The sequence below is a fragment of the Helianthus annuus genome, chromosome 7 (assembly GCF_002127325.2).
Source record: "Helianthus annuus cultivar XRQ/B chromosome 7, HanXRQr2.0-SUNRISE, whole genome shotgun sequence".
NCBI classification, from domain to species: Eukaryota; Viridiplantae; Streptophyta; class Magnoliopsida; order Asterales; family Asteraceae; genus Helianthus; species Helianthus annuus.
In genome coordinates, this window is record NC_035439.2 from 123,347,131 (window position 1) to 123,358,634 (window position 11,504).

Below are 11,504 nucleotides of genomic sequence, written 5' to 3' on the forward strand. Positions count from 1 at the left end.
CTAAGTCTATTATTTTGATGTTAGTAATAGACATTATCACAGCTTCATAATTAAAATGGTCATTATTTATGTCTGCCTTAGTATCACAAGCCCATTAGATCACATTAGGACTTCTTTCTTAGTATCATAACTTGCTCATCTTATTTCCACTATCAGCACACGCCAGTACTCTTATCCTCAAGCTGGTGACAACTAAGTATGATGGGAGGAGCGGCATTCGCGAACACATCATGATGATGCATGACATGGCCAATAAGCTGAAGGGTCTTGAGATGGAAATCAATGATGGTTTTCTTGTTCACTTCATCATCACTTTGCTTCCTTCGTCCTATGAAGCATTCAAGATCAATTACAACACTCAGAAGGACAAATGGACGATGAGTGAGCTGATCGCTATGTGCGTGCAGGAGGAAGAGCGTATGAAGATGGATCGCACTACTGATGTTGCTAACTTCACCACCTCCAGCTCAAAGAAGAGGAAGAACTCTTGTCAAAGAAAGGATGCTTCTAAGGTTCAAAAGCCAAATCAAAATCCTAATACAAGTGCACCTTCCAGCTCTAAGCTCCTTAGGCAAACCCTATTGCAAGTTCTGTAAAAAGACAGGACATAAGCAAAAGGAATGCCCTGACTTCAAGGAGTGGCTGGCTAAGAAAGGTAACGATTTTTTCATGATACTTGAGTCCTTTAATTTAAATGTTCCTGCTAATTCTTGGTGGTTTGATTCTGGTTCTATGGTTCATGTTACCAATTCACTTCAGGGATTCCTTACAATCCGGAAGCTGGGAAGAAACCAAAGAACACTTAAAGTTGGGGATGATCGGGAATTAGAAGTGAAGGCCATAGGAACATTACAATTATTTTTGAAAACTGGTTTATGTATTAAACTTTATGATACCTTATATGTTCCTGAGGTAACTCGGAACCTTGTATCAGGACCAAAGTTAGATATGGACGGTTTTGTCGTTTCTCATGGTCATCGCAAACTCTCTATTCTCTATGATTCCGTTGTTTATGGTACTGGCATTCTGGATGGTGGTCTCTATAGATTAGAACTAGATGATAATTTTTCCAAATCTTTGTTGTCATATAATATTAATGAATCACTCACAAAGATGGAAAAGAAACAAATTCGAGACTTAGAGACTTCATCTATGTTGTGGCATCAACGTTTAGGCCACATCTCAAGAGAACGAGAGTCTTACCTCCTCTCGATTTCACCGATTTTGGAACATGTGTCAAATGTCTTAAAGGCAAAATGACATCAGCGAATAAGAAAGGTGCCACTAGGAGCTCTAATTTATTAGAACTCATTCACACTGACATTAGTGGTCCCTATCAAATCGCTGGCATCACAGGACATACTTCATTTATCACTTTCATTGATGATTATTCTCGTTACATGTACTTGTATCTTATAAAGGAAAAGTTTGAATCTCTTACAACTTTTAAAGATTATAAAGCTGAAGTTGAAAAGCAATTAGATCGTCAGATTAAAGTTGTGAGATCAGACAGAGACGGTGAATATTATGGAAGACATACTGATGTGGGTCAAGCTCCTGGTCCATTTTATGAGTTTTGTAAGGGCCAGGGGATTGTGAACCAATACACCATGCCTGGTACACCTCAGCAGAACGGTGTCGCTGAACGAAGAAATCGTACCCTTACGAACATGGTGCGCAGTATGTTAGCCAACACTAATTTACCATTATTCATCTGGACTGAAGCGTCAAAAGCAGCTGTTCATATACTCAATAGAGTTCCTTCTAAGTCTGTCCCTAAAACTCCTTATGAACTTTGGACAGGTTAAATATATGAAAGTATGGGGCTGCATTGCTGAAGCAAAACTCTATAATCCTTTCCTAAGGAAACTTGACCCTAAAACAGTTACCTGCTTCTTTATCGGGTATCCTGATCATTCAAAGGGTTATCGTTTCTATTGTCCTTCCCATGTCACCCGTATTGTTGAAACCAAGCGTGCTGCGTTCCTGGAGGATTTCAAGGTCGGTGGGAGCAGTACCAACCCTTACGAAGAATTGCAAGAAGTACAAGACGCGGGGGGGAGAGACTCGTCGCTTACCATTACTCCGTTTACTCCTCTTGTACCCCATGCAACTGCACCTGAAGCCACTGCACAAACTCCATCTCCACAACCAGAACCCATTATACCTCATAACGAAGGCACATCAAACGCTCAGAACCAAGACAACGTTGAACCCGAAAATCAACTCAGGAGGTCATCTAGGCAGAAACGGCCTACTAATTGGGATGATTATGTTACCTACCTGACTGAAATGGATGCTAGAAAGCTCAATGATCCTATCTCTTATAATGAAGCCATTAGCAGTGATCAGTCTTCTGAATGGAACAAAGCAATGATTGATGAGCTTGAATCCATGAAGAAAAATGACGTTTGGGATTTGGTAGAATTACCCAACGGTGTCAAACCAGTAGGTTGTAAATGGGTGTTCAAAACAAAACTGGATCCGAATGGGAACGTTGAACGCTATAAAGCGAGACTGGTTGCAAAGGGCTACACTCAGAAAGAGGGAATTGATTATCAAGAGACGTTTTCACCTGTCTCTCGTAAAGATTCATTAAGGATCGTTATGGCCCTAGTAGCTCATTTTGATTTAGAGCTACATCAGATGGACGTCAAAACTGCTTTCCTTAACGGAGACTTAGACGAAGATGTTTACATGAAACAACCTGAAGGCTTTAAACTTGAAGGTCAGGAGCATCTAGTCTATAAGTTGAAGAAATCCATTTATGGGTTAAAACAAGCATCACGTCAATGGTACCTCAAGTTTGATGAAGTCATGAAGAGGCAAGGTTTTATGAAGAATCAAGTGGATCAATGCACCTACCTCAAGATGAGTGGGAGTAACTTTACTATACTTGTCTTTTATGTAGATGATATTCTATTGGCAAGTAATAGTTTAGACATGTTGCATGAGTCGAAGCGGTTACTCTCGCATAACTTCGACATGAAGGATCTTGGAGATGCTTCTTACGTCATTGGCATCGAAATTCACCGAGATAGACACAAAGGGATCTTAGGATTGTCTCAAAAGACTTACATAGATCGTGTCCTTACACGTTACAACACGCAACAGTGCAAACCCTCCGTCGCTCCAGTAGTTAAGGGAGATGTTTTCGGTTCATTCCAGTGTCCGACAACAGAGGTTGAAAAGGAGCAAATGAGCCAGATACCTTACGCGTCAGTAGTCGGGAGCCTGATGTATGCTCAAATCTGTACTCGCCCAGATATCGCTTATATTGCTGGAATGCTAGGCCGTTATCAGACTAATCCTGGCCTAGATCACTGGAAAGCAGCTAAGAAGGTCCTCGGATATCTGCAAGGGACGAAAGACTATAAACAGACTTATAGAAGAAGTGATCATTTAGAAGTGGTAGGTTATTCTGATTCTGACTTTGCCAAATGCAAAGATGACAAGAAATCCACTTCGGGCTACATCTTTATGTTAGCAGGCGGACCTATCTCATGGAAGAGTCATAAACAACAGTTAACTACAACTTCCACGATGATGGCAGAATACATTGCTGTTTACAACGCAACCTGTCATGGAATGTTACTTAGAAATCTGATCACTGGACTCAAAATCGTTAATTCCATTTCTAGACCATTGAAGCTTTACTGTGATAACTCAGTTGTCGTTAGTTTCTCGAACAGTAACAGTTCGACTGGAGCTGGTTTATATCTTGATACAAAATACTTGTTCGTACGTGAACGAGTTGAGGAAAATAATCTTTGTATTGAGTATACTAGTACTAAAGATATGCCTGCGGATCCGATGACTAAAGGTCTCCCACCTAAAGTTTTCGAAGAACATGTATCGAATATGGGACTTATTAAAGACCTTATTTAATGGCATATTGTACTAGCTTATGTTTTAATTAATAAAATTTCCTCAGTTTGATTTTGTATGTCTCTAACATATGTTCTGCCGGTGTAATGACATATAAACAAATATAAATACAAATCAGACGCTAAAGGGCTTATACATATTTTGATCGTAACTATTAGGTTTTAAATTGAGGCTATAGTATGATTAATGGGGGTCCTGAGTCGAATGATGATTCAACGGCTGTATTTCTATGCTATAGTTCTTGGTTTAAAGCTAAAATGAGTGTTAACTCCTGGCCAGGCTTACCTAATACTCATGATAAATGATTACTCGGCTAAGTGGGAGAATGTGAGATTAAATATATTGTTAATGTAATATTTAATCTTGTAGCCTTTATAATCATTTATATTATATTAGATCAAAATATATTAATAACCTATTAATAATTAGTTGGTAATTGTTGATGGACCATATTACCCTTATTAACTAATTAGGTTTCCTCTTGGGTGTATAAATAAGGAGATTATTAGAGAGTTTAAGGGTTACACAAATTACACAATCACAAACCCTCATAACATCAATTTTCGTCTCTCTCCCCATAACCGAAATCAACCCTACTTTCGGTTCTTCACCATCATTACCTTACACCCTAAGGATGAACCAGATCATCCTGACAATCATGTCGAACTCTATGGCTGCATCTCTGACTGGATTCTCTACCGGCCTGTCTGCTGTAACAGGTATGTTATTCATGTTTTCCATTACATTTAAACAGAACTGATCCAATATTGATTTCTTGTATCATCTCAAAGCTGATTTTGTGTAACATAGACAATACAAGGCTGAAAATACTTTATAGAGAAAAGATCATATAGACAATACAAAGTAATATATTCAAAAAAAAAATTATTATCTGGACCATTGAAAAAGAAAATTTCCCACTTTACATTCATCACATATCCATTTGGTCCTTCAGTGGACAACTTGTATACTTTATAACTTCAGCTTTTGGTCCCCATTCAGAGTTCTACCATTTCAAGACTTCCATTTTCAATATCATCATCTCATTTTTATTCACTTCTATTACCACATTTTTCTATCGACGTGGTTCTTTCGTGTCCATAGCACCATGGAGCGCTTCTCTTTTCTATCATTCTCAACTCTGTATATCCTTCATTGATTTTGTTAGATTATATGATACATGTTACTTTATTTTAGTGTCGAGTGATGGTCCCGTTTTACCCTTTATATATGAACTTTTTATTCATACTCCCATAGACCCAAAATAGGGGGGGGGGGGGGGGATGTATACGCCGCGAAAGCTGATAGTACTACAAAAGGCACAAAAGAACACTCGAAATAGAGAACACATGTCATAGCTGGAGCCTAATTTAATGCATAAAATTTGTGACTGTTATGCTCTAATAAACCAATTCAACCTTCAACAGGCAGGAGGAAGAAATGTGCCACTTGAACGGTGCATGAACTAGCCACATGACGTCTGGTTGATTAGGAAATAATCAGGTTTACCGTGTGAGCATGTTATTTATGTCTTGAGATGGTTGAATCAAACTGGTTGCGGTCAGAACAGTTTGTGTCAATGCGGATTCCGAGTAAAATGAGTTCAAGTCAAACCGGTTCGTTTTAGGGAAGTATCAATTTGGTTCGGGTCAAAACTGTTTATGACCAAATTGAAGTCGTGTTGTAATGTGTCGCTTTTGGAAGGTAACAAAATAGGTCCACCCACTATATCCTTTTATGTTGGCTAGTGGCGACAATGGAGGTGGCCATGGCAGCGATTACAAAACGATGTTCCTTAGTCATTAGTTTGGTTCAGTTTTAGTACGATTGTTCTTTGTAAAGCGATTAGCCCTTGATGCAACTTTAACTTATCAGAAAGTGCACATTTTTTTGTAGAGAAACAGATGAAGAGAGCCAAAAGAATGGGCCGTATAGCAGGAGCCTTGGTAACTTAAGTACCTCATGATTTATGTTTTGCAGCCTACAACCCTATTAGAGGTGGCCTATGCCCTATAGAACAACATAAAACGCAACTTGAGCTCGGGTTGTGACCTTCAAGGGGTTAAAAAGCATAAACTAGTAGGAGCAAGATCGATATATTTCTGCAGACCGCATCACCCACTTCAAGGTTTTTTAACCCAATCTTGATGTTTATAGAGTTGCAAACATATGAAAATAGATAGATGTGATTTTGGTAAACCTTGAAATCACCTTCTTTTACAACAAATTTCTTTTGACACGTGAGAGGTTATATTTACTGTTGATGCAAATGCAGATCCTGAAGCGGGTGGTAAAATTTACAAAGCAGAAATGTCACTCCTTGTATTAGTCAGGTAGGTAGGGTAACGGGTCAAAACTGTCATTTGTAGAGTGAATCAAACAATCCCTGGTTAGATTGGATTCATCCACTCGATATTTTTTGTATATACAAAGGACTTATCAGCAGAAAGAGGTCCTAAATCTTGAAAGCAATTAAAAAACGTTTGCAATGGACTCACTCAGCGGATATATGCTTGATTTAAGAAAGAGCTAGGCGCACCGAGGCGATAGGGTCCCGTGCCAAGACGCAAGCCAGAAAAAGCGCACCGCTTTTCAAACACGAGGCGCAATTTGTATATATAAATTTTCTTATATTTCTTTTAGGCTTTTAGCATCACCTACCCAAAAATTAGCTATAAATAAACCTTATATATGACCTGATATAGGAATAACCTATGTGCACAACCTAAAACACTATATGCACAAAATCTTCCCTGCACAAAAGGCCTCAAGCCGCACCTCGCTCGTCTTTGCTTTTTTGAGTCAGAACCCCTTCAGGCGTCGCCTCGCGCCTAGGCACGCTTTTTAAAACCCTGGATCTATGGTTTCCTAAACCAAAAACAACACACACTGTTCTTGCTTACCAAAGACTGAGTCAAACAAGTTCTAAGATCTTTCAACACTCAAAATGCAAATTATCCATCCATCATGCTAGCTATATGATGTGTATTATCGACGATTTCTACATAAGGCAGTAAGATGATATCCTGAGCAGTTACATATCCAGGGCTTCTAACACAAATAGACACGTCACAAGACACAAGTCCCATAGAGATTACTTCTCAATACGATTTCTTTCAAATACTAAATTCTAAACCTATCAGGCCATCAAATCTCCATCTTAAATCCAGTCTCATATTTACCTCTAAATCTTAACACAACAACAAACTATCACAAACATAAGGGAAAAAAACAAATCAATCAACAACAATAAACCTTACATTTATAAGAAGATTGAAGCATTAAAATTCATACTATTCATAATCTTACAAACATAATCACCAAAGGATAGTATAAAACTCACAATTAGAAGCCCTAAAACATTAAACTCACTTCAAATCCTTAGCAGTAACACCATACTTCTCCTGAAGCTTCGTAAGCTCCTCTTCCTTCTTCTTCTGATCAAACTTCTTACTCATCTTCGCGTGCTGATAATACAACACAATCAGGTACCGATTCGCAACGTTGAACCCAGAGAGATGATCCACAGCAGTTTTCGCATCGTATATGTCTTCGTAGACGACGAAGGCAGTGCCGCGAGTATCCTTGTTGGTTCCGATTCGTATTTGACGAATTGCACCGTATTTTCCGAATATATCGTACATCTCCTCCGATGTGATGTTGAATGGCAGGTTGCGGACGTAGAGGACTCGGTTTACTTCCGGTGGGAGCCTTGTGTTTCCCTTACGTAAACTGATTGCCGCCATTGGAGAGTTGTTTGGGAAATTAGGGTTTTGGAGACGAAGAAGGTATTTGGGATATTTGGGTATTTGATTTGATTGAGGAATGTGTTGTCTCACGGTTTCCTGAATGACACCCCCCTCTATTTATAGATTATCGAACTATGATGTATTTTTAATTTATTTATTATTAAGTAGTTAATTATACAAAATTGTTTTTGATGTCTAGTTTTGAATAGTTGTATTATTGTATGTTTGTTGGTAGTTAATAATGCAAAATTATTTTGGATATCTAGTTTTAAAAAGTTGTATGTTTGATAAGTAATAATCACTATTTGAAATTTTGTTAATGTGATGTAAAATAAAATTACGGAATGAAACTTACATTAGTTTACCTAATAAAAATTATTAACCTTTAGACATATTTTAAGGTTTGATTCCTTCACTGTTAATGAATAACTAGTGTATTTGACCGTGACTTGCGGCGGTATGGAACCACGAGCACTGGATCGGTATCGCTTTGTTCGCTAAAGTACCAGTAATACATTCACTATGTATAGATATCAACACGTGTTTTACATCGATCGAAAACGATAGAAGCGAACACCGGTTCAGATCATCGAAGTATCAATATTTATATACCATCGCGGACAGAGTTGTATAAATGAAAAATTATCCAAACCAAAAACAATAAAAGTGATATAGGTCCTGGTGCCAATATTGTTCGGTACGATACGGTGTAAGTTTATTGCAAACAAAAACAATAAAATATATACTGGCACCGAAACTGATATTGTTCCTTCGGTTTTGGCACGGTTCACAAAGGTAGCGGCACAATATCCATTATTAAACATGAAGCCATAAAAATGGATACAAGTACCGTTACTGATCTTGTTCGGTACGGTATGATAGCGATATGGTGCCAGTTTGTCGAAATCATAAAACAATAAAACTAAATACCTGCATCATACAGATGTTTTTTAATCGTTTCAGCTCAGTTTGGTACGATCGCGACATAATATCCATTTTCAATAAAAGTTACATCACAATGTTGAAAAAAATTAAACACAAAACAGATAATAAATTATCATTCATCGTCCATTTTGGTTCGGTTTGACACGACAACGAAATGGTATCCAGTTTCAATAAAAGTTATATAGCAATGTTGAAAAAATATATAAACATAGTTACGGAATACGATATTTTTTAAAGTTAACCAAAACAACTTATTAGAAAAAAATCAAACTAAATAATAAATAGAAAATAAACAAACACTTTGAAAAAATATATCATTGATTCACTCTTCATGGAGAGTTTATATTCGTATATATAATCAAAATATTGTCCTCTTTGATGTTTGATTAGAATCGTTCTTCAATAGTCGTTCTTGGTTCTTTAATATCAACTCTCATTCTTGGTTCTTCAATATTGACTATCGTTTTTGGCAAAAGTGAATTTTGATCAAAAGGATTTGAGTTTTGATCAGGATGCATGAGGAATTTTGATCAACTCTTCAGTTGCCGAATGCTGATTTGGATAAATTAGGTGGTCTTTTTTTGTAGTTAGGTTTAAAAAAAACTGGATAATAGGTTATTGTGTTATGGGTAAATAATATGACATTTGTCTTTAGTTGGTTAAGAGATGGGCTTAATTACTATGTAAAAAAAAACTTTATTAGTTATAAAGTTTTTGATTTAGTAAAAAGTATATACATTTTTCTATTGCAATAGGGTCAATTTTTTTTCAATATAATCTATGGTGTCGATCGTAAAATAACATTGAGGTTGTTCGGAAGATTTGCAAAATACGTTCTATATAGTAAAATAAATATATTAGTGTCGAATGAACCCATAAGTACTTATGTAGCTCTGTTTAGTCCGCTTTCTTCTTTCTGATTTCTTCTTCTCTAGAAACCCTATAGCCCCTTCTATTTATGGAGTTGAGACAACCACCGGCGACAAGTCATCACCGTCCATGGCACCTCGTGAGTCAAACTCGCCTCCGGTTCATGATTTACATGCCATTACCCATTTACCCATTACATTTATAGGGTAAAGTTCTTGTACAAATAATCTTAACATACTAAACATACAAATTGAAGGAAAACTCAAAAAGACAAGGTGGCATTTTTGTAATTATCAATAACTATCAAAGTTACTTTACAAATATACCTAAAAAAACCTAACCCCTCCTCCCACCCCCCCCCCCCCAAAAAAAAAAAAAAAAAAAAAAAAAAAAAAAAAACTAAACCCCCCACCCCCAAAAACCTAAAAAAAAAAACCCTACCCCCCACCCACCCAAGCTAAAATGCTAAAAACTAAACCCCCAAAAAACCTTAAAAAAATCTAAAAAATCTAAAAAAAAATAAAAAAAAAACACACAAATTATTTTATTTTATTTTTTGAACATTTTTTTATTAAAAATTCGCTACTTTTAGTAGCAGCAAAAAAAAAATTTTTTTTTTTTTTGCTAACGAAATGTAGCGATTTTTTAATAAAAAATGTTTAAAAAAATTGTGTTTTTTAGGTATTTTTGACATTTGTATAGTAACTTTGATAGTTGGTGGTAATTACAAAAATGTCACCTTGTCTTTTTGAGTTTTCCTTCAATTTGTATGTTTAGTATGTTAAGAATATTTGTTTTTTTCTTCCCTTCTTGAGGAGTAAAAAAGTGATCCTCTTGAAGTATGAAGCATGCTCCATTTAATCTTGATTTATTCTCCACAAGCACTCGTGGTTAAATGGCTATCAAGTGAATATATAGACGGGTAAAGATTCCTTAAACATGTACCAAGCAAGAATTTATACTCCACATAATTATTTAATAGGGAAATTACCAAAACGTCACTTGACCAATCAAAATTACCAAAATGTCATCCTCATACGTCCTTGGACGGACTCCTACAACATGGGATGCGTCCGTTTGTACACTTGAAGAGTCCATGATTGAGGAGCTTACACGTGTCCGACAAAGCTGATGCGTCAATGGCCGACTCCTCCCATATACTTGGCAGACTCCTCCCATTGGTTCGGCAGACTCCTCCCATATACTTGGCAGACTCCTCACACCGGCTCGGCTGACTCTTCCCAATGGCTTGGGGGACTCCTCATAACTTAAAAATTACAGCATAACTTAAAAATTAGAAATATAACATAAAACATTACAACATAACTTAGTAATATTTAAGTTATGTTGTAATGTTTAAGTTATGTTGTAATGTTTTATGTTATATTTCTAATTTTTAAGTTATGTTGTAATGTAATGTTATATTAAATAGATATAAATATGTGATAGAATTAAAAAGAAATGTGAGGAGTCAGCCGAGCAACGGGAGGAGTTAGTCAAATTATAAGGAGTCCGTCAAGCCGTTGGGAAGAGTCAGCCGATCCAATGGGAGGAGTCTGCCAAGTATGTGGGAGGAGTCTGCCAAGTATATGAAAGGAGTCTGTCGAGCCAATGGGAGGACTTTGCCAAGTATATCGGAGGAGTCTACCAAGTATATGGGAGGAGTCGACTGTCAACGCATCAGCTTTGTCGGACACGTGTAAGCTCCTCAATCATCATAATTACTTAATTTTAAAGGGAAAATGGACTCTTCAAGTGTACAAATGGACGCATCCCATATTGCAGGAGTCCCTCCAAAAACGCATGAGGGTGACATTTTGATAATTTTGGTTGGTCAAGTGACATTTTAGTAATTTTCCCTCATTTAATTGTGTACACGTTTAGTTGTTATGTTAGAATGGTCTAGCATTGCCATGTTGGTTGAGTTTGTCATACAAATGCTAATTTGAAGCCCTTAGATAAGCAATTTGCTCAATTTAGTATAACTTTCAATTCTAATATTATGTATGTGAGAGACTTATAATTATTAGAAATTTCAAGCATAGAACACAT

General features: G+C 36.8%; 1 protein-coding gene across 1 annotated transcript; it reads right to left on the bottom strand.

The window, feature by feature from the left end:
• Window positions 1-7,122: 7,122 nt before the first annotated feature.
• LOC110868420 (splicing factor 3B subunit 6-like protein) lies at window positions 7,123-7,744 on the bottom strand. Its single transcript, XM_022117579.2, has one exon. It carries the CDS (start codon window positions 7,632-7,634, stop codon window positions 7,257-7,259), a length of 378 nt encoding a protein of 125 aa, XP_021973271.1. The 5' UTR covers window positions 7,635-7,744; the 3' UTR covers window positions 7,123-7,256.
• Between the last annotated feature and the right edge of the window lie 3,760 nt (window positions 7,745-11,504).

What these genes read in the sequence shown, in the direction of transcription:
- LOC110868420 (XM_022117579.2), bottom strand. Translation starts at nt 7,634, where the DNA reads ATGGCGGCAATCAGTTTACGTAAGGGAAACACAAGGCTCCCACCGGAA.